General features: G+C 44.9%; 2 protein-coding genes across 8 annotated transcripts in view; one reads left to right on the top strand and one right to left on the bottom strand.

Annotated features, from left to right (window-relative positions):
- DUSP16 (dual specificity phosphatase 16) overlaps positions 1-8218 on the top strand; it is a 61778-nt gene extending 53560 nt beyond the window's left edge. For all 3 annotated transcript variants that reach the window (XM_027702486.1, XM_027702485.1, XM_027702487.1), the window contains 3 exons: positions 1304-1463; positions 2180-2303; positions 3992-8218. In XM_027702486.1, the coding sequence (XP_027558287.1) occupies positions 1304-1463; positions 2180-2303; positions 3992-5168 (1461 nt within the window). In that variant the 3' untranslated portion in view covers positions 5169-8218. The remainder of the gene's footprint in view (positions 1-1303; positions 1464-2179; positions 2304-3991) is intronic.
- Positions 8219-9997: 1779 nt separating this feature from the next.
- BORCS5 (BLOC-1 related complex subunit 5) overlaps positions 9998-23534 on the bottom strand; it is a 70640-nt gene continuing 57103 nt past the window's right edge. For 2 of the 5 annotated variants that reach the window (XM_027702491.1, XM_027702493.1), the window contains one exon: positions 9998-14039. In XM_027702491.1, the coding sequence (XP_027558292.1) occupies positions 13809-14039 (231 nt within the window). In that variant the 3' untranslated portion in view covers positions 9998-13808. The other 3 variants (XM_027702489.1, XM_027702490.1, XM_027702494.1) reach the window with 3 other exon arrangements.

Raw genomic sequence — 23534 nt, 5'->3', positions numbered from 1 at the left:
ACTTTAGAATAGAAGGAAGCATAACTTCTTTCTTTAGCCTTAGTCCAAAAGACAAGCATTAATATTTTGGGCTGTCTTTTTGGCTTGTAGATCTCAGACTTGGCATCTGCAGCCTTTTTGTTCCCATTTGAATAATCAATTCCACCTCAAAAACCTTGCATAACTGTGGAATTGTGATGGCTGGACTGTGCAGCTCACCAGCATTTATGTTTTAAAAGAAATAATACATTTTCCATTCTTCTAAATTCATTATTTCCTGCCTCCCCCCCGTTAGCTGTATTCTGAACAAAAATGCATCATTGCAGCCCATTTGTTCATCACCTCCCTTCCTTACACATGAGAATGTTCATGACCCTCCATGTACTTTTGTACTGGCTATTCCAGTTGTTCCTTCCTCACCTTCAAGCAGTGACAACAGGGAGTGAGCTGGTTTGGAGCCAGTATTTCAACTTAAGTGATCTGAAACAAATAATCATTTCACAGAGGTTGATGCTGAAGAGCTTGGGATGCTGGAAGGGGAAAGCTGTGTAGCCCAGGGATGGTGGGCATCGGGGGTATCCCTTGCTCCAGTAAGATACCAGGAGTCAAGCTAGTCCCCTGCACCAAGAAACCCATTCCCAGTACCTTTCCTCTCTGGATAATTCCAAATATTCCGCTATTCCCTTATAGGACTCCTCCTTTTAAACATGTCACTGTGTAAGGAAGGTGCAACAGCCTCAGCTATGAAAGGCAGGCAGGGCTGAAGGGAGCTTGCTGGTTCAGCCAGGGAGATGTGCAGGAAGGGAGAGGGGGAAATCAGTGACATACTGGAATTTTCACATTCCCTTAGAAAAAAGAAAGCCCCTGAGACCTGAGAGGAGACTGCAAAAGGCATCCATTTCGTTTCATATTTCTCACCAATATCTGTGACAGGGCAACCTCAGATATGTGATCTGGAAAACACATATTCAGGTCAGCACGTGGGAAGCGTTTGTTGTCAGCTTGCACAGTGAGAATTTAAACCAAAACAACAAAAAATTCATTCTCTTGGAAGTGATGCTTCCAAGTAGCAGAAGGTATTCTACTATTATTTCTGTTCTTTGTTTTTATGGGATTTGCAGCCCAAATGTTACTTGCACGCACTGGATGTCTCATTAAAAGTCGTTAAATGAATTAAAAGCTGAGGAGTTATCTTTTCCTCAAAAGAATGTCCCTTATACAGCTAAAGGAATTCCAACACAAATTTCAGTTTGGTTTTTCAGCTTTGTAATGTGCCAAAGGTACCTTTTGACTCCTCTAGGCTTAATCATTCTCTCCCTCCTAGGAGCTGATGCAGCAGAACGATATTGGCTACGTACTGAATGCCAGCAATACTTGTCCCAAGCCTGATTTTATTCCAGAATCCCATTTCCTCAGAGTGCCTGTGAACGACAGCTTTTGTGAGAAAATTTTGCCTTGGTTGGATAAATCAATCGATTTTATAGGTGAGAAGAAAATTTAAATTCTCTCTCTCTCTCTCTCTCTCAAACAGTTTTTTGATTCCTCTGCGTGTCTGCCTTGCTGTTATGGTTGGAGAAGCCCTGAATGCTTTCTGGGTGGTATGAAAATACCCTCAGGGTCTGTGTACATGATCAGCATCGCTTTTATATAAGCACAGAGGCAAAATAACACAGCAAAGTAACGTTCTGCCACTGCGTGTTCCAGCATGACAGAACAAAAACACTTAAGAGCACAACTCTGCTCTCAGGCAGCCTGGTGGAATCCTGATGGTAGAATCACTCTGCAGAGAGTGAATGAGAAATTTGGACATAACAGCTTCTGTCCTGACCTGTGAGAAGTGAGCTAGGCGAATTTGAACTGGCCAAATTGTTCCATCGTGAATGCTTGCTTGTTACTTGTATGTAAAATTAGAAACAATTACCTTTCCCAGACATCTAAATAGGGTGGTTTATGTGCACATTAAATTGAGGTATAACCATGGTATGTTTCCTGTGTGTGTTATGCTTTTTCTATACTTAGTGCTGTACAGTGCTGGAGAAAAGAAGTGATTTTTTTTTTGTTAAAAGCTTCCATGAGATTTGTAATTAGCAGTTAATTTGGAAGTTTTGTATAATTTTCAATAACATTGCTTTCTTTGCAAACTTTTCATCATGGTAAAATGCTGCTGACTTTGACTCTTGCCAATGTCTTTGCTACGTAGAAAAAGCAAAAGCATCAAATGGCCGTGTGTTAGTGCACTGTTTAGCTGGGATATCTCGCTCTGCCACAATTGCTATTGCCTATATCATGAAGAGAATGGATATGTCCTTAGATGAAGCTTACAGGTAAGAAGAAATTTCCTTTTCATACTAATTCTTGTTGGCTTATTTTACAGTGAATGATAAAATGTTACAGGACCAAGGGTAGAAGCAGACATTTTACCTGGTAGTTCACTGTCCTCTGCACACTCCTGTTTGAAGCATAGACTTCCTCCAGAAAAAAATTAATGGTGTTGAATAGGCATCACACAGCTCATATTAACTGCCTACCTCCAAAATGGACTTTGCTCCAAGTAGGCAAATACATGGAATGTAAACTGCTTATTAAATGTATGTATATTGTCCTGGTTCTGGCCAGGAAAGGGTGGGAGCTTGTGCAAGCTGATATTCCAGGTTATCATGTCAGCTGGACTATTCCTTAGCATTGTTCCCTCTTTCACAAATTAAAAAAAAAAAACTAATAAAAATGCAAGTTTTGTTCGATATTTTTCATGTGCTTGCCTGCATTTGTGCTGGTATACACACATATACACAAGTACACCTTTCCATTTTTCTCACACTGGTTTTAATGACTGCACACTCATCTTCTGTACACTTCCCCAGAGAGATTATATTTTTAATAATATTTAATTTTCCCAGTGACATATAACATGTGTGTTTGTACTACATTTAGCTCCTCAGGGTTTCTTCCCTTGTTCATTCTTTTGTCCAGGAATGTTTCTTTAAAAAAAAAACCCAAAACCAGAGGAGGAGGGATTTGGGCAGCTTTGTGCTTTGCAGCCTGTAAAAGCAGAGTACTTATTTAGCTATGTTGCAAATCAGACAGGTAGGAAGTATTTAACTTTGAAGTATATGACATGATTTCTATTACTTAGGTCTTTCATACATTTAGAATTCTGGTTCAGCAAAACATTTTCAGTCTCATTGCACCTTCTCCATATTCAGCCCAGTCCGTGACTCCGGGCTTGGATTGGCACACCTGTGCCAGTCAGGCTGCTTCCTACAGGACCCAAAAACAGGTGAATTTTTCTAGGGATTTGGCAATCCTGTTGCCCTTCACTGCTGAACACCTACAGGACTTGAGAGAATGTTCTTTGTTTTAATGCTGCATTTGCACCTTTCTGTTTTTCTTTTGGATTATCATATCAGTGGTCAACACCAGCGTGGGGTAGGAATTGCTGGAACTTGCTGGATAAGGTCAGAATCTGTCATGGCTCTTTGTCTTGCCTGACTGTGATAAAGAGGGTAGGAAGTGCCCACTGCAGTAACAACAGCATGGGAGAGGTGAAAGGAATATGTGATGTCATCCCTCGGAATGATGGGGAAGGTGTCCACTCTCTGTAGCACATGGGAGACGGTCTCTTGGCTAAAGCTCAAATGTTGTTCGTGCAAAACTTGAGGAGCTCTTAACTCCAGTCAGAAACCAAGGTAGCAAAGATCCCACTGATGAAGTAAATAAGGAAAATGATGCACTCAAATCACTTGTGGACATCATGAGGCGTTGAAAAAATGCTTTTTTCCCCGCCCACTTTTTAGCCACCTTTAAGTAAGCTATAGAGACAATTGACAGCATCCAGCATTACTTTGCTTAAAACTTTAACTCCATCCTCAAGTTACTTGTGCTTGACTTAACCCTAGTCCAAGGTAAGTTAAGAATAGGCTGTAGACATTCACAACATTCACTTGAGGGTTATCTCAGGTCTGAGCAGCAGGTTCTTTAAGTAATTCTTGGTTTGTTTGTCCCTTCTTACCAGATTTGTGAAAGAAAAGAGGCCGACTATTTCTCCCAACTTCAATTTCCTGGGCCAGCTCTTGGACTTTGAGAAAAAGATAAAAACCCAGACCGGTCAGCCTGGACATATCAGCAAGTTGAAACTTCTGCACTTGGAAAAAAGCAGCGAGCACGTGCAGGTCCCGGAGGGTGGGCAGAGCAGCCTCTCCGTGAAGCAGCTCTGCATCACTGCTACCTCTGAGATCGTGGAGCAGAAACCCACGGACTGTGGCAGTGCCCCACGCGGGCACTTGTCCCCTCTGGAAGATGGCCCGCTGGTGCAGGGCATAAACGGACTGCACGTCTCCCTGGATAAGGTGGAAGACAGCAACCGGCTGAAGCGCTCTTTTTCTTTGGATATCAAATCTGTGTCCTACTCATCAAGTAGCAACTGTGTGACTGCGTCGGTTCAGGGCTTCGCCTCCTCTGAGGACACCCTGGAATACTACAAACACGCGACTGCTTTGGAGGGCGGCAGCAAGTTGTGTCAGTTCTCCCCTGTGCAGGAGGTGTCGGAGCAGACCCCAGAAACCAGCCCCGACAAAGAGGAAGCAAACCCTCCCAGAAAATCCCAGAACACGTGGCAGCTGGACAGCCAGGGCAAACGGCAACACCTGGGGAGAGCCAGCGGCGGTGCCACCACTCAGCGGTCGCTCCTGTACCCCCTCCACCGGAGCGGCAGCATGGAAGACAACTACCGAACGAACTTCTTGTTTGGTCTCTCCACCAGCCAGCAGCACCTGGCAAAGTCTGCTGCCGGGCTGGGCCTCAAGGGCTGGCACTCGGACATCTTGGCTCCTCAGGCGTCGGCCGCATCCCTGACCAACAGCTGGTACTTCGCAGCCGAGTCCTCGCATTTCTACTCCGCCTCGGCCATCTACGGGAACAGCGCCGCCTACTCCGCCTACAGCTGCAGCCAGCTGCCCACGGGCTGCGACCCGGCCTGCGCCGTGCGCAGGAGGGCAAAGCAGGGGGACAGGGGGGACTCCAGGAGGAGCTGGCACGAGGAGAGCTCTTTCGAAAAGCAGTTCAAGCGCAGGAGCTGCCAGATGGAATTTGGGGAGAGCATCATGTCGGACAATAGGTCCAGAGAAGAACTGGGGAAAGTAGGCAGTCAGTCGAGTTTTTCGGGCAGCATGGAGATCATTGAAGTGTCCTGAGGGGCGGCAGGCCTGTGGGACTGTATCAGAGTTGCTGCCCTCTCCGGGCTGCTCCCCCGGCATTTGAGAGATCCCTGTAAATCTGAAACTGTGGGTAAAAGGGTGGGGGGAGGGAAGAACCTTGAGGCTTCAGTGTGAATGCAGCAAAAGGTTTGTACCGCAGAGAAATGACAAGCGAGCATCTGCCCGAGGACACCAGAGGTACCGCTGGGTTTTTCTCCTCTCCCCTCCTGAAGAAGGGCAGAACACTTCAAAGGTCTTTCCCTGATAGAGGAAGCAATTGTTTGCAATGGATTGCACAGCGTTTCAGTGGTTTTTATAAAGGAAGCTCTCTTGGCATCAACCTTGCTCTGGTTCCACTGAAACACGTTCCTACCTGTCAAAACCCAGTTTTGTTCTCCCCTCCTCATGCCCCATATGTTCACCAGTGCACCTTAGCCCTGACACTGAGCCAACCTCTGGAGGGAGACCTTTTTCCTGTAAGAAAGGAGACTGGGAGCAATTCCAAAGGACATAGGGACTGGTTACAGCAAGGCTTGTCTGAACACACAGTTCAGACAAATGTAAATACTGGTGTAACTATTGTTCTAATGGATAGGCTTTAAGTGATTTGCTAGAGAGCTGCTTCAGAGAAAAAAAAACAGTACCTCAAAAATATAAAAAATAAACTAGGGCTTTATGGCTGCCACATGCTGGTAGTCAGTTCATCAGCAATGTGAACAAGTAACAACTAGCCACATTTGGTTTTTTGTTGTTTTTTTTTTTTTAAAGCTGTCTACGCACAAGTGTTTCAATTGGCTCAGCAGCAATGCCTAAAAGAAGATGAATGAACCATACTTAGGACTGTTTCCCCCAGTCTTTTGATACAGTATTCGTATTTTTTATATTAAGCTGGCTTCTGGGAGAGGGGTAGTTGCTTTGGCTTCTAAGGTGTAATGGAGTGGTTGATAAGGTAGGGTTACATGCAAGAGAAGTGGCTGCTACAAGTGGCCACAACATGCTTTTTCTTGCCAGTTAATAATTCAATAGGAGGCTCTTGAAGGCTTTTTTGGTTTGGGGTTTTTTGTTTTGGTGGTGCTTTGTTTGTTTGGGGTGTTTTTTTGTGGTTTTTAAGATTAAAATGGGGTAGGCTTTTATCCTTAACTGAGCAGTACCACTGAGGAACTGCTCTTCATATATGGTCCCAGTCCTACCTGGGGTGGGGGCAATGCAGGTGGTTGGGTTTTATTCCATTCCAGCATGGATTGAGACTGGCTTCTCATTAGTTTTGCTGACTTCATCAGATAAAGGGAAGTCTGGCTGGCTGCCCAAGGAGAACAGAAGGGGGCTCCAGTGTCCCATCTCAGTGTGTGTGTGAAAGAAAGGGGGTTTGAGAAAAGACAGCTTTCCATTAGGGGAAGCCACTCCCCTCCCACACTCACAGCTTCACAGGAACTTGATCCTGGCCATTGTTCTCTGTCCCTTGGTTTCCCAGCACGCTGATGTGTGATTTGTCTGCAGACGCTCAAGGCTGTACCGCGTCCTCCCTCATCACCCCAGAGAAGATGCCAACGTGAGGAGGTGTCACATCGCTGCTGCCAGGGGGGGTGTTTCACTGAAGATTAGGCACAGCCCTTCTCATGTTGTTTTTGACAGCAACCCAGCTGCTTCCCCTCCAGCTCCCGTTCCTGCGGTAGCTTGGCTGAGCTCTGCCCTGCTCACCTTGGTTCACCCGCCCACGTTGCTGCAAGAGATTTGTGGTCAGTGGGGGGTGGTACCAGGTAAAGCTTCACCCTTCATGCTCTGAGGGAAGCTGCACATTGGTCTTACCTCGGTATTTCCCAGCACCCCTCAGAAAATGTGTATTGAGGGGAAACTATATTTTTTTTTTGTCCCATTTCAGTGCAGGCAGCTGAAAATTGTACATCACATGTAGCAAACAGTTAAACCCTGGCCAACAGCTTTAAAAAAAAAAATTGTCAGCAACAACCTGAAGCCCTAATTCAAGTGAGCAGCTTGGGTTATTTTAGGGTTTTTTTTACTGTAAGTTCAGCTAGTTTGTGACTCAAATCTCAGGTTTTACTATATTGAAAAGTGGAGAAGATTTTGTCATTGATTTGTTTTGTGGCTAGGATGTGACTTTAATTTCCTACAGTGGACTGTTGAAAATAGCACTGAAAGCTACAGCATTGATTAACTTGATCCTAAAAAGTGCAAAAGGCCCAGTGAGAGCACCAGGAGGCTCTGTTTGGGCTGTGTGTACGAGATGTTGGAAGAAGAGGTAGCCCAGGCAAGGGACAGGTTGACATCACACACATCAGGTGTTCATTAAACATACTGGCACTTGTCTCTGTTTACATATCAGGTGAAAGCAATTACATTACAACTATTTTCAGCATATATATATATATATATACACATACTCTGTGTGTATATACCTATGTAAACAGTTTAACAGTGCTTCCTCCAGGAAAAGCCCATGTCTGTGATTTAAACCAGTTAATGGGGGTTAACACATGTCAATCCCTGAAGACAGAAACAGATTCGTCCTATCTTTTGTGCTCCTTCAGACGTGTGTGTTCCCCCCTTCTCTATGTTTGGGTTTTGGGTCTTCTCCTATGTTTGGGGTTTGTTTGCTTGATTGCCTTCTGAGGAACTGAAATGTGGTCTTGTGGCTCCTTGTGATTTCCAGTGCACTCTAGTCCCTGAATGAATCAAAGCTGTAGGCTTGGTATTTTTAGGGGATAAGTCCTCATAGGAGGAAGCCTTAACCCCATGTCCCGCACAGGGTGGTGCCCTGGCTCCTATCTGAACTAGAGTCCTGTCCCTGAACAATACTGGAAATGGTTTGTAGAAGTCTGGAAAGCAAAGTGGAGGATGTGAGAGAGGAAACATGTACATGTTCAATATGAATATAATGTATGGCCGTTGGTGTATGGCATACTTGGCATATTTGGTTTATGGCAAGCCATTCAAATGGTTCAGAGGGATGTGAGTTTCTCATCTTGTTGTGTCATGAGAATTACCTGTATGTATGATGAAATAAAATCAGAAATGGTACCTGTTTATATGGAATGGCTGAGGAAGGAGTTGTGGAGTGTGCATTACCTGCCTGCAGTACAACCTGCCCCCGAGCAGGTTATCCTTTGTCATACAAACCCTTCTCTGCAGCTGTGCCTGCTCATGGCTTGAGCAGCTTTGCACCACTTGTCGCAAGCAGCCGTGATTTTACAGCACCAGTAACCATTTAGGCCTCTTACCTGTCCCTGAATACCCCACCTCTTCTGCTCCCTTGAAGGGCAACAGTGGCACTTCTCTGCATTTAACACGTTAACAATGTCTAATACTGCTGTGAGTAACCTGTTCTTGTTCAAGCAAGTATTTCAAATGGATTAAGTTACCTAGAATGATCCCCCTGGGTTGTTTTTTTTTTTGCCTCCCATACTTCTTATTTGAAGATTAATGTAATTACTTGTTTAAATACTTGTTTTGACTGATTCTGTCAGTCTTGAAGCAGGCAGAGCAAGTTCTGCTTGCTGAGATTGGAGTATGCCCCTCATTGCTGCTTCAGAGAATCGCTCATACAAACTACAGTGTTTGTGTAACAGCATCTTCAAACTCAGATGCAGTAGCAGAAGCTTTTTCTTTTCCTAAAAAGAGAATTTCAAAGCATCATCCCAGAGAGGGACATGCAGAACTCTTAGCCTCCCTAAAAGAAACCAAACCATCAGCCAGAGTGCAAGTAACAACCTCTGTGAGTTTCTGTGCTTATCTTCTACAAAGAAGATGTAGCAACTCTTACACAGAAACCTGCATCAGATGGAGCCCATCCATCACCACCCCAGACCTGCCCTGGCTTTGGGGACTGCTGGGTGAGCAGTTCTCCATCACAGAATCACAGAATATTGAGTTGGAAGGGAACCCACAAGGATCATCAAGTCCAACTCGTAAGTGAATGGCCCATACAGGGATCAAACCCACAACTTTGGCATTATTAGCACCATGTTCTAACCAATGGAGCTAATCCCAGGGTTCCTGTGGATCAAGGCTGACCCGTGAAGGCTCACCTATTGAAGAAGTTAAAACCTAACTGTGGCAGCTAAAAGCAAGCCAACAGCCCCCACAGAAGGATCACAGACCAGCTGAAAGAGGCTAAACTTGCGCTAAAAGCAGAGTCTGACCCATTCAGTGAAGTGCAAGGAACTGGGAGGAGGAGATGAGCAGCCGGCAGGCAAGAGGCCAGCCTGGAAGTCAGCCTGTCCAAGGATGCCCAGCTCCAGCTCCTTCTGTGATCTGTCAGGACATGGTCTCTATTTGACAGGGAGATATGTGTGGGAGGAAAGAATAAAAGAAACGGGATATACTCTGCTGCTCATGTTTAATCTTCACACTCAGGCCTGGGAAAGCCACTGGGTGCACACAAGGTGCAAGTGCCCTAACAAAACAATGGTCTCACATTGCCAGGAGTGCTTTGCACAGGGAAACTGCAGTCTTACACAAGTCTTGAGTCCTTGATCCCAGATCCTCATCACCTCCACGAGGTTGCCAGCACAGAAAAAAGGTAGGCAGCCAGCTGAACTACAGTCCCATCCCACTGCTGGTGAGTCCCAAGCATTGCTGCTCACATCATGTATTTAGACTGGACATCAGTGCCAACCAGAATTGGGGTGGTATTGGAAGAAAACCCAACGTTTATTTTCACTCTGGGGTACGTTTCCTTACCCCAGGGCAGGTGAAACCAGCCACGTCCACAGCACGAAGGTGGGTTCTGGGTACAAAGCAAAGCTCAGCACTGTCCACAGGTGCACTGAAAATGAAGAACAAGCAAGGCAATTGGAGAAACAAAACACTTGGGAAAGAGCCACACCAAACGTTTTACTGCTGGAGCTGTGGAACATGTAAGCATGTAGGGAGCTGAACAGACAGCAAATGTGCAAACAGGATAAACACCCATAAACCATGGAGCGTTCAGCCACAACGCTGGGAATCAAAATACACCCTGGCAGCTTGGGAACAGCAGGGACATTGCAGTGGTACCTCAGGAAACCACTGGCACACAGTCAGAGAGAGGGGCTGGCTCATACAGGCTTGAGAAAACATGTATTTCTACACTTTCTGTGTAAAAGCTTAGAGGAGGGATAAACACACTTTAAATATTTCAGTATACTTAATTTAAAATACATTTACTTAAAAAAAAACCCTGAAAAGTCTTTTCTGTCCCCTTCACCAGATCTTCACAGAAGTTGCCCTGCAGATAGGTTGGCACTTTAGCACCCTGTCAGTGCATTCAGTTACAAAAACAGAGAGAACAAAGCAAACCTCCTCTGCACAGGTAGCACACTGACCAGCGTGGGATGCAACAAACACCAGTGGCAGCACAAGGGGAGAGTTGCAACAGCAGTCAGGGGAAGGACCAAAGCAGTTCAGGCCAGCAGGGAACCACAGACTCAGAGACTCGCTCTCCTCCCCAGCTTTTCAGAAGATTGCATATCAAGAAGCTTGCCTTGTACCCCAAACCACACACCACTTCAGAAAGCAGAAAAGGGCAGAAATGTCTGGTTTCAGTGGAGCACACCAGATTATTCTCTGTTCATAGCACTAAATTTGTGGTAGAAGTAACAGCTGGTACATTCGTGACAGATACCTGAGGCCTCCTCCAAGAGCATTTGGCTTGGAAGAGGAAATTCATAAGCAGAAAGGTAATTTCAGTCACATCTCAAATCTCCTGCTAAGCAGCATGGGAGTGAAGCAACAGTCTCACCCTGAGCATCACCTGCACCTGAAGCTGAAAGGAGGGTGTAGAGCAAAGCCAACAAGGAGCAGCCAAGCAACAAACAGCAGCTCAAGAAGATGTGGCATGAGGCGTCTTCCCCTCAGCAAGAGGGCCAAAGACTTACAGTTAATGAAGGCCATGACCATGTTTTAAATAAAGCTGTAAACCATTGCTTGAGAACAGTTAGAGGGTACCCATACAAGTGACTATCCTGTGGAACGGAGGTGATGACGGATGAGCTTTGGAAGAGGTTCCCCTTCACGTTTCAGCTCTGATTTCTTTCTAGTTAAGCTAGTAGGTCTTTCACAATCTGCCCTTGCTGTATGGAGAGCTCTACCTGTGAGGCCCAGCAGCACAGCCAGTGTTCCTAGGAACAAGCATTTTCTCCCATTCTCAGCCCAATGCCCAGGTGTCTTCTAGCAAATGAGGAAGGAACTGATTTGAAGCCCTCGGTCCTGCAGCCTTCAGATGGGAACACTTTTCATTTGCCCTCATTAGCCCTGCATGGAGCAGTGCCTTGATCTGATACTTAATGTCTAGAAACATTACAGGAGAGAGCATCTCACAGGAGAGAACATCTCAAGGGCCCTGCCTTGAGATCCAGTATCAGGATCTTCCCACTAGCACAGGCTTCCAGCACACCAGGGTGTGGGATATTAATGATCCTGTCTGGCAGACAGCTGAATGTTGCACATTTTAAACATCCAGACAGCATCATTTGGACAAACAGGACAAAAATGACTGCAGCTGCTATTTAAAACAGCTCAATATTCTTGTGTGTCTGATGGCAGAAGGCAGAGACACATTCCATGATGGACAATGATGACCTGCCTGGGCATGGCCGTGACAAGCAGGTTCTCATGAGTTAAGTCTCACACTGTAAGCTTTTAACCAAGTGTAAAATAGGGCAGGAAGCTTGAACAAGGATGTTGTATCCCGTGCAACACACAGCATATGCCTACGTACACGTTACTGTGTAAAACCTGTGGGGTGGGAGCAGCAGGCAAGGAGGCCCACTCTGCTGCCTTTGCTAAAAAAAATCTCCTGCTGAGTTCCTTGGCCTCTCTGAAGCAGTCAGTTGCTCTTCCCAGGGCATCATTCCAGGGGGCTTCATTTCTACAGGACTCTGCTTTCAGACAGTGTTCAGCAGGCCCTGGGGTCCAACCACCACTGTGGTTCAGATGCACAATCAGTTTGCTGCAGTCTGCATCACAAAAATTCACTCTACACTACACGGCCTTTGGGAATGCAACAAGAGAACAGCCTGTTGCTTCTTGCCACCAGGCAATAATTAATATCATCAAAAACCTACTGCATTCTTATTTCCAAATGCTCAGAGACAACCTTTTGCTGATTAAATACTCTAAAGTACCGAGACGTATCAAAGCAAGTTGCCTTTGGCAAGTCACCTTGCCTTGTGCTGTACTGGGGGCTGGTTTGTCCCTGACTCTCAAAGAGGGCTGTCCTCACCACTGCAGCTGCACTCCTGACATACAACCAACCTTGGGGTTCATGGGCACTTCAGCCTCCTCACCAGCAACAGCATCCTGGGTCCAACAAAACACACAAACCTACCCTTGCCCAGAAAATCAAGGTTACATTCTCTTTCTGCTGCAACAAGAGCTGCCATGCACTGGCGATGCAGGCTGTTGAACCCTATTTCTAGATCTGTAAATATTTTTACAGCAGCACGTAAAATATCCCTGTTTTACACAGGGAGAAACCAAAGCTCGGAGAGGTGCTGCAAACTGCCAGCAACAGACTTGGCAACTACCCTGTCTCCTGTGGGTCAGCCCAGCAGCTGGGCAGCATGGATATGCTGCCTGCCTTCCAGCAGTGCCCTTGGCTTCCCTGGGAGAAGGCAAGAACACCCTGTTGCCTTTGGAGCAGGTGGCTGAGAGCAGTCCCCGAAAGGCCACGTGGTTTCAGTCATGAAACAACGTGCTTAGGCCAGCTCTCAGCACAGGGGCAGCTAAGCCAGTGCAAAGACCCAAAGGACTTCTTGTGTCTCTCCACTCCATACACCAGAGGGGTAAAGAAGCAAGTGCACCTCCCTGGTAGAAAAGACAGCACCAAGATAACTGGAGTGTCCCAATAAAAAAGACACCTCGTGTCCAACTTTGGGATGGAAAGTGAGCAGGTTGGTACCAGTGCCTGTCAGAAGAACAGGAAATGCCACCAGCTGGGGCATGGGGACATTGCCAGGGCAAGGGGGAGAGGGACACTAAAGCTTGCTTAACATTAACAGACATACATATCTAGAACAGTTATTCCTTTACAGGCTCATAAATTAGTGAGCCCATAGAAACAGGAGCCTCAAGGACATGCCAAACCCCTGCAATGCAAACCATGTTAATTATGATAATAGGCAGATTTTAATAAGCCAGTTCCTGGCTCTCACACTTTCACCTATAAAACACACACATTTCCAAGGCCAGGGGATGCCAGAAATACCTTCCAGTCATCTGATCGTCTGAACCCCAGTGGCACAAAAATCACGTTAGAAGGTTCGTCACACCCTGTATCCCTTTGAATTTTTTTAGTAAAAAAACAAAAATTCAGATGAAAGAAAATTCCTCCTCTGTAAACCCCAACAGCAATGAAACAAATGTCTCTGCACAGGCGGCGGTAGTGCTAAGGGAGACAGGAGGGCAGGAGGAGGGAGATGAGAGAAATGTAAATCATCTTCTCCAGACGACAGGACAGGGGAGCTCCTGGATTCCTGGCCGTGCAGTTCTGGCAGCCGATGCCGTTCTCGCTCCGACGCCCTGGCAGAGTCAGGCAGCGCTGCCGTCCGCTTCAAACATCTGCCAGTCCAGCCTGTTGGAAGCGTGTCTGTGCTGAACGCCGGAGCGTGGAAGGTGAGGAGGGGCAGCCTGCCGGGTCAGCTAGGACTTGAGCTCCCGGTCAGGTTTCATGCTGAAGGGCTCCAGCCTCTCTCCCTCGGGGAGCATGCTGTTCAGCCGCTCCATCAGCGGCACCGTCTGGTCGATGCCCATCTGGATACGGCGAAGGATGGCAGACATCTCGTTCACCTTCTGGATCTGCTCCGCGTACTTGGCATACTTCTTCTGGCGCTCCTGCATGAAGCTGTAAAGAGTTTCCACAGAGAGGTCCATCTGTTTAAAAACAACAAGTAGAGCGAGGCACATTAGGCCAACTGTTGGCAGAGACGTTCCAGCACTCTGTCTTTCCTGAAAGCAACCAAGAACCACCTTAGATGCCCCACTGGAGATACCAGACAGGTACAAAAGAGCTGCTCGGGAGGTACGTAACCAGTTTGTCACTAAATGGGGTTCATAGTTGTACACCAGGGGGGACATATGACAACCTCAGTTCTACACCCATCACCCATACACCTAATCAGAAGATTCTTTATTTGCAGGACTGAAAGCCAACAGGCACTGCCAGGGATTTCCCAATAAACCAATATACATATCCTCCAAGTTACACAAACTCAGGGAACTCGTGGCCTCTGCCTACACCTGCAGTATATTTTCACTGGAGATTGTTCATTTGCAAGCATTAAGCTCTGCCATACTTGCCAGTGCTGATTTTCCTTGGTTTAGCCAGGTTACTCTGCAACTAAGCCACAGCTGTTACTACCACTGTCATCTGGAAAACTCCTGCCTTGAGAACCACAATGGATTGCTACTGTCCCTAATTTCCCTGAAACCCAAAAATAAGGAGTGTTATGAGTGACCCCCAGAGAGACATTAAGTAAATTAGCCATGCAATTAAACACAGTCAGTACCCAAACATGGCTCAAGCATGATGACAATGACAGGAACTGCTGTGCTGTTCCTGCCACTGAGTGATGAAGGCAGCCTCTATAATTCTCAGTCCAATCTTCTCTTCAGCCAGACCTGCAAACCCCGGGCAGAATTCAGTCAGTAGCTTCCGAGTCAGATGGTTGAAGCTGTTTTACACACTGTAAGACACACCACATATTCAAAGTTTGGTAACAGGTCTGCTCTGAGCCCTCAAGCTCACACTTGAAGCTCGATTGCCTTGTCTCACTGTAGCTGCACTCAACAATCCCAGTCATTCCAGTGCACAGGCTCTTCAGACTATGGAGACATTTTGTGGAAAGCAGTCCCTCACTTGGGACACAGTACATGCCCACAGGGGCTGCTGAGTGAAGGACAGACACACAGTGACCAGTTTTAACCCACTGCCACCTCTTACCACTGTTTTTCCAAATCTCTCCCATCTAATCACTCCCAGAGGAAGGAGGTCACTGCTCATGATGAAGCAGCCTCAGGGAATTGGTGCTGAGAACTCCTGGTCTACTGAGAAGCACAGGTTGAAACCACATCCCTCACACTTTAACTGTGTGACAGAGTCAACCCATTTGGTGGAGAACAGTGACTGTACCTGTCACCAGGGACAACACAAATTTATCAGTGCAGTGCTAAAAAACACATCGTGCTGACCCAATCTGACTTACACAGTTCTCTAATCAGCAAGTGTAATCCTGACCCAGCATCCAGTGGTGCAGGTTTGTAGGGAAAAGCCTTCAGCAAGGGGAGGAGTGGGTGGAAATGGTGCAAAGCTGGAAGGTGCATCCCTCACTGAGGACGGAGGGAGCACTGCTGTCCCACTGGCAGCAGCAGGGTTTGTAGCTGGGGGAACAACTGGTGTAGCTATATCTGCTGACAAACAGCCCTTTCAAGCCCTGGGGAAGAGGTCAAGTCAGAAATAGTCAGGCAAGAAAATACTGAAAATCTAAGTTACCTTAGGTTTTTTTGCAACTTAACTTACTTACAAACAGCATTTAAAACAAACACACAAGTTTCCACTGAACTTGTCATGGGGATTAGGGCACATTTTTTCCTCTATCACCTCCATCAGAGCTGGATACTCTTTAATTTCTACTGCTTTCAGGCTGAATTCTTCCTCTTTGCCTCTGTGCCTTCCTGTGAATTCCTCCCTCCACACTTTCACGCATGGGATAAAATAAAACCAGCAGAGCAGGAAACTCCAAATAGAGTGGAAACAATTTAAGCCTACACAGGGGTTTCTATTAAAACCCCAGCTTGATAATTTAGTAGCTCGGCGCTAGCTCTGTAAATTGGAGTGTGTAAAAAGCAGACCACCACCAACCAGTAAGTTCAATCCAGCGCCTAAAAACATCCTACCTAATGAGACAGTGGCCTGGAGTGGCAGCCACTCAGAAACCTGCCAACAGCCAGCATGCCTCATTAAACTGAGCAGTGTGGGGACCCAGGCAGAAACCTCCTCTAGTTCTGAACTTCTCATCCACAGGCAGGTTCTCCATGCGGCCTCACAGCACTGCATAAGAGGCAAGGCTTGCACCTACCAAGCTTTCCAACAAAAAACACCAAAGGCCCCCTTTTTCCTCCATTCCAATAACTTCCATCTGCTGACTTTTTAGGCTCCTTGTGTAAATATGTGTAACGTCCACTCACGGGCGAGGAACGCAGGAAGAAGCTGGAGCTGACCTGCAGTAGGAAAAAGAAATGTGGAGTGGCTTCCAAGCTCTTTGCTACCTTGGGACACGTTCACAATGGCCATAAAAAAAAGCTGCCTCACACAGAAGGAGAAAGGGTGGAAGTGAGTGTTTCCTACAGTTTCCCTACACCTGGCACTCAGGTTTGCCTGCTGTGGGAGCCACGACAGCGACACAACGGGGAGGACTGAGGCTGAGTAATTGTGAGGAAAGGTCAATTTTTACTCAGACTAAGCCTGGTATTTTTAACTATTAAAAAAAAAAGGCAACTACATGTTAATTCCCGTAGATAAATGCCAATGCCTCTTTGCAGCTTTCCTTGAAGCAGGCCTAAGTACACACATCCTTCCTGCCTCCTCCCCCCTCCAAGCAAGCTCCTCTAATCCCAGTCCTCGTGCTTTTACCTTTCCTGGCATGCAGTCCCATTCCTCTCACACTCGGACAGGTCCTTCATACTCTGAGGGTCAGCCCTATTTACCCACCACAGAGACTAAAACTAGCCTTTGGTAATCCATAATGAGCAGGGAACATGCATAAGAATCCACTTAATTCCAATCTATTTAATTTCATACAGTACCAATAAAAGCATCTGGAGAAGAGGAGCTGAGGTGGAGTCTGCTCTCCTGCCTACAGCCAAGGGAGTCCATGCTTTTCAAGAGGGTCAGTGAGTGAATCTGCCTTCTCTGAACAGCTCCCATCAACTCCCACCTCCCTGACATGAAGCCCTGCCAAATTCTCCTCTGTAAAACGTTCGAGTCTCAGCCTTCTTGCCCATCCCTATCTGTGAAGCTCTCTGTGAAGGCCCAGCAAGACACTCCAGAGCCAGCTGCTCTTCCAGTATCCTGCAATCATCTGAGAGTGTTTATTTGAGCCATTGTTTCTGCTCTGCTTGCTTCCAGCCCCCTATACAGCAGGCCACCAAGTTGCAGATAACTTCCCATCAGCTGGCCACTACCCTGAACCCAGAAGACATGAGAGATGTGAAGCAGCACTGTCACCAGCCCCTTGACAACCTCACCATCAAGGCTTCATCATCACCCATCTGTCCTTCAAACACATTCACTGAGTAAGCTACAGTCATCCCCAACTGAGAGGTACAGAAGAGTTTAGAGAGTTTAAAGACTGGACCTGAAGCCTGTAAAGAAGCAACAGAAGAAAGCAGAGGGCAGAGCCCAGCATGTGAGGTCAGAGTCTTAATTCTCATCAAAACAAGAAGTTCTGCCCAATCTGGACTTGAGAGAAAAAGATGGGTTCTCAGTGAAAGGGTGAGAGCTCCTAAAGCATATTTTATTTCTTTCCAAAAATCATTCCTCCTGTTAAAGCAACAAAACTGAAGCTGGACATGCCCAGAGTAGAATACAGGATTTTTCTTCCCTTCCTACGTTGGAAAGCATGTTTCTTCGTGTTTTTCTTTCAGAAGTACAGTATATATAGTGTATATATATACTTCTATAGTATATATAGATATACTATATATATATATACATACACTATAGTATATATATACTTCTTTCAGAAGTATATAAAAATGAACAAGCCTAAAACTCACCTTCCAGCATGACATAACTTTTTAGTACAGCCAGTGACATTCACAATTTGTGCCTTTTTCTGTTTCAAAGCTCGTGCCTCTTCTGTGGCTCAGCAGCAGCGGGACACTAATTTATGCCACATTTTAAACATGAAATGACATCTACAGGGCTTTTCTTTCCTCAAATAAAAACAGATTAATAATTACTTCCAACAACAGGGCAAGATGGATATTTCCCCACTTAAATGGGCCCCAGCACAGCCTCTCCTGCTACACCATTCACATTGTCAACCCATAAGAGTCTCCTCTGCATTACACAGGCCCATTTGTAACACCACACTGGTGAAACACAAAAACAACTGAGGATACTGTCAGACATCTTGCACACCATAAATTCTTGCATTCATTTAAAAATTTTTCTTGGCCCACACTGCCAAGCAGAATAAAGACATTAATTTAGCCCACAAAAAGATTGAGGTCAGCACTGGCCACTGCCCAATTCTTTTCAAGAGACCACACTGAAAGCAAACCAGTGCCCATATATATACATCTCTTACCTGGCATGGGTTTATAACACCTCTGTCATGGGCATATGAGTGCCCTGAGGTCTTGGAAACAGTGGTCACATCTTGTTAGTTCAATGACTGAGAACGAAAATTGCAGCTAGACACATTTTCCCTGGGTGCAGAATATGGCTGCAGAAGTTCATTAAACTTGGAATTAAATTTCTAGAGAGGGACTGCTGACATACGTAACAAACCAAGTACATCTGAGGATGCTTGGACATTCCCAGCTTCTCCACTCCCTCCTAAAATGCCAATAAGGCAAGATGATGGTTTTTTTCCCCCCCACACTCAGTAACAGCCTTCAAGAGCTCAAGCAGACATCCATTTGTCCTGTGTCCTTCTGTCCTAACAATTTGCTCTCATCTCCCATTCCCTGTGGCTGCTGTTCAAAAATACACAGCTATTAGGGTGCAACCCTCATTCCAGAAAGTTCATTTGCTAGAACAGCACTTGGAGCACAAGCAGCCTTTCCTTCACATTGACTGGGGTTAAATGAACTCCTTCCTGCAGCTGCACAAAACCCACATCACAAAGTGACAGGCGGGAACACGACTGCATGGAATATTAGTAATGATGTGTTGGTGTGAAAATACTTTTCAATCAACACACTCAAAACTGAAGACAGCTCCTCTTTCTGTACTGCCTGAAAACAAATGTGTTAAATGAATGGCTTTTTTTTTTTCCCTTCCCCTCTCTCTTTGATAATGTCACGCAAAGTCAGCACAATAGATCATGATGACTTCCTGATGATGGGAACATCTTCTGTTTCTCCCACTCACCACGTACAGTGAGTGATAAACTGACTGGGTAGCATCTCTTCCAGTGTGTAGAAAACACAGACAAACCCAGTCAAGGATCCCACTCTTCAGCTTCAGTCATGAGTACAGCTCCCGTGAGTACCCTTCTTCTGTGCCACTGCCACACAAACAATTATAATTTGTAGTGCTTATCACATCTAAGATTGAATCCCATGCCAAAATATTCCTTTCGCTCCCTCTGTAATTTGTCATTGCTGTAAACAAATGCTAAGGATTATTCTGTCTAAGCATTGCATGGATCACAGTCAGGTTAGAGAACGAAGAGTAACCATTTTAGCTGGCTCTAGCACTGAGTTTTAGCAATATTAATAGGTGTATCAATGGCCTTACTCCAAAAGATCTACAGTTAAACCCATGCCTGGTCCCTTAATACTATACATGATAGCATGAGATAGGCTACTACACCTGTAAGATCGAGATTTAATTATTTTGGAAGGCCTTGGGACACACAAAAGCGTTCAGAATTCCAAAGAACAAGAAGGTTCATTCTTGAAATTAGCTTTTCCATCTTTATGTAGATCTTTTCCTGCCTGTTGTGTTTTTGGACAGGATGTGTTTGTCACTACCACGCAGTCTGACCTCCACAGCCCACGTCTCCCTCACAGCTCCGACTCAAGCTACCAGCATCCCTCTGCCAACTGGCAGTCCCCCAAGCTTAAGTTATGACTGCTATCACTAACTGTTGCTAAAAAAAAAAAGAGTCCTAAAGCTACTATTAAAACAATACCTACCTCTTGAACCAGTAGACTTCCAAGTGTTTAAAAAGCAGGGCCCCACTTCACATAGAAGATGGGCGGCAAAACCTGACAGCCAGCAGCCATCTGAAATCTGGTGCTGCAGATGCTCCAGTTTGGATACATGTCACATTACAGTCCCGTTCTATTGCCCTTTCTTTACTTGTATTTCCCTCAACACCACATATATTCATCATCTTTGCCTCTCAAAACAGCTAAACCATTAACAGAGGCAGGTGAGACTCAGGGCACTGCAAAGCAGCAGTCACACCCTTCTCCTTCAAATGAGCTGAAGTAATCACAAGCTTAGTTCTGCACATAAGTTGCTGGGGGAGAACAAAAACAAATTCAGTCTTCCCAGCCTCCCCCTTCTTCAGTGGTTTGGTCTTCTGCCCCATCAGCTTGCTTGACTGACCTACCAGCAGGATCATGAGAGAAAATGCACCTTCTTTCCCCTTGCATGTGTTCCTGGATTCTAACTCAGTGTTTGCTGTGGCTGTATCAGAGTTAACTGCACAAGACTCTTGAAAAAACAGAAGGGAAAAAAAAGAGTAAGCTTTCTAAACTGTCACCAAGGAAAGGTTACAGTATTTTCTAGCTCATTGTCTTTGACTAGTAAGAACACTTTTTTAGAGCTTTCAACACTGCTTTCCTAGAACAACCTACATCCATCTAAGAAGCCATCTCTAAAATTTGTCACAACTAAAAATGTTAAGTTATATTCAAAGCATTAGAAATGCTTCCATACCTATTCTAAATAACAAAGTTTAAGAAAAACAAATAAAAAACTCCACCCAAAGAATATGTAAGATTATTGAACCTGTGTGTGCAATGTTCTCACAAAACCTCTCTTTTGTGGAATACAATTCCACAGAAATTAATAAGAAACTCCTGGTCTGTCTTCAATCAGCTGTTCCTGGAAAAGAAAAAATACATATCTGTTACAGATCTGCTGCCTAAATGATAACTTGCACAACTCTTATTTCAGGCTACCTAATAATTCTGCTACAAAACACAACCTTCAATTTCCTCATTTCCTGATTTTACCCTGCTGATATATTACTTGTTCAGAACATTCCTATATCCAGCCAGAGCTTGAATATTATAGGACAACAGCAGTTATAAATGTTCTTTACACTTAGGATTTTATTTTATCATAAATTTCAGGTTTGTACTTTTAATACATCAAAATGACTAGCTTTAAGCAAGTTGGTTTTCCAATGACAAATAAGCTTCGATTTGAAAAGAGATGATCACTGTCATTAATGAGATGTTTCTCACAAAGCACTGCCATTCTCATTTCAGAGTGAAAATAGTCAGCATCATTACATTTGCAGGCCATCTGCTGTTATTCTCAGCTTTACACTTGGGACATGATAGCTGCAGGTCTTCTCTCCCAGATGTTCTACAGAAGGTCTTTCAAAATTTTTCAAAAGGGGATGCTACCTTTGCCATATTTAGCCAGGGTTAGACACACCAGAAGAAAGCATTTTCTAGAAGAAAATGCTACTTAAGTAGAAAATGCTCTTAAATCTGTTCTCACAGGATGCAAAGGAGGTGTTTTAACCATTTCCTACTGCTTGTAAAGTGCTAAAAGGATTACCTAGGACTCCCTCTTTTTTCTCTGAGGAATTGCAGACAAAGATGGGTTCAAGCTCCTTGCCACACTCACACTGCCAGTCCAGCACGTCTGACTGCATCAGACCTCCCTCCCACGTGCTGTGCAGATGGATACAAGCAAGAAGGCTGAAGTGTGGGAGATGCATGGACCAAGCCCAGCAGTTAGGAACTGGGGACTTCTGGACACCTGAGAACCCATTTTGCTCTTCCCCTGACAGTCAGAGTTCTGACATGGAAGTCCAAATCAACTTCCCTTTGGCAGAGAAACTCAAAGGTACGTCAGTTCTAATAAAGTCAGTCAGCAATAACCTCAAAAATGGCTGAAAGATCTTTTTGTAGCTCTGCATCAGCTCTTCCATGTTTAAACAGAACGTGAAATGAGGCAAGTACCTCCCAGTGATGTTAAGGGGAGGATCTACTCCTTCATTCCCAGAAGAGATACTTTCAAGACTGACTCCACCGTCCTTCCACAGTGCTGAATTCACCCCAAGTGTCCCAGCACGTTTCTGGGGGTCACAACATCAGCCTTTGGCTTCAGGAAATCTTGAGCACTGTAGATCATTTACAGACTAAGTTCTTCTGAGGCTATAGACTCTTGTTCAAAATACAGTAACAAGTACATGCCACCATCAGTGATCAATGACAGACAGAAGCTCAGTGTGTGAGCAGTGATAACTGATCCACTCTGAGCATTCATTTTCATTGTATTGAGCTGCAGTGGCCTCCAGATTCACAGAAAGTTGAGTATTTCTTTCTCCTTGTTTATGTCTACAAATCTCTAGAACAAATTGATCAAATGCAAGAAGATATCTGAATTTTTGCACTATGATCTGGCAGGAGAACTTATACTTGAAAAGTAAGTAGTTCACCTTCAGTTCCCATGTAGCTTAGGTCAGGTACAAGCAAGAATTAAATTCTGTGGACTGGATTAAGCAAAAGGAAAGGCTATGCCCCAAGAAGTCCTTCTGACCTTAAAAACTCTTAAAAATTCTTTGCCATATACTGTTTTTTATGTTGACTTCTTTTACAACAACTACCTGAGCATCTCTTTCAGCTGAAATTCGTCTGATTTGGGATTTTATCTTTTAGGCAATTTACCAGTCGCTGCAACTGTTCTTCAAATACATCACTTGCTGTTCCAATTAAAAAAAAAATAAATAAAAATATTATTTCTTGTCAAGTACACTACAGCTTGGCACAGTTCATACACTCAATTACAGGAAATTCTACTACACTGTAATTCAGCCTTTTATCCAGGCTTCTAGAGGTAGATGACACATTCAGTCAGGAACAACACCCACATGAATTAATTAAGAGTAAATCATATGTTTCATACCTCTAGAGCAGTGGTACAATAACTAACGTTCTAATAATGTTCTCATATAGAAACATTCACGCCTCAGTGACACAGAAACATTAAGGAAACCCTGCCCTTCATAAAAACCAAGACAGACAGATTACTTGCACTAAGGCTTTGTAATACTTTCAACATGAAGTCATCTCTGCAAATCACATCTGATTATTATCAGAATTCTAATTACAGGGCTGCTAACACAAGGTTCACCCAGCTCCATCAAGTCTACCGAGTAGCATCTTTAATTCATCGGTGCAACTCCAAATATTTGCAAATAATACAGGCTGACCTATCTAAAATGAACATCAAAGTGCTGAAAAGCTTTCAGCTAATATTCCTGACACCTCCACACCCCACCCCAATTCTCACTGAAGGGTAGAGTTGACACACTGAAAATTTCAACACTGAAGCAGGAGATAATTTTTAAGAAAGAAAGTCTGTAAAGTGACTTTTCCTATATCGACACAATCCGCCAGGGAGGGAGAAGACTATTTTCAATCTACACTAACCCCAGTCTTATT

Source organism: Neopelma chrysocephalum, unplaced genomic scaffold, assembly GCF_003984885.1.
Source record: "Neopelma chrysocephalum unplaced genomic scaffold, ASM398488v2 Primary Assembly neopelma1_188, whole genome shotgun sequence".
NCBI classification, from domain to species: Eukaryota; Metazoa; Chordata; class Aves; order Passeriformes; family Pipridae; genus Neopelma; species Neopelma chrysocephalum.
The sequence above is the reverse complement of the archived record's forward strand: the minus strand, read 5'-3'. Positions and strand labels throughout refer to the sequence as shown.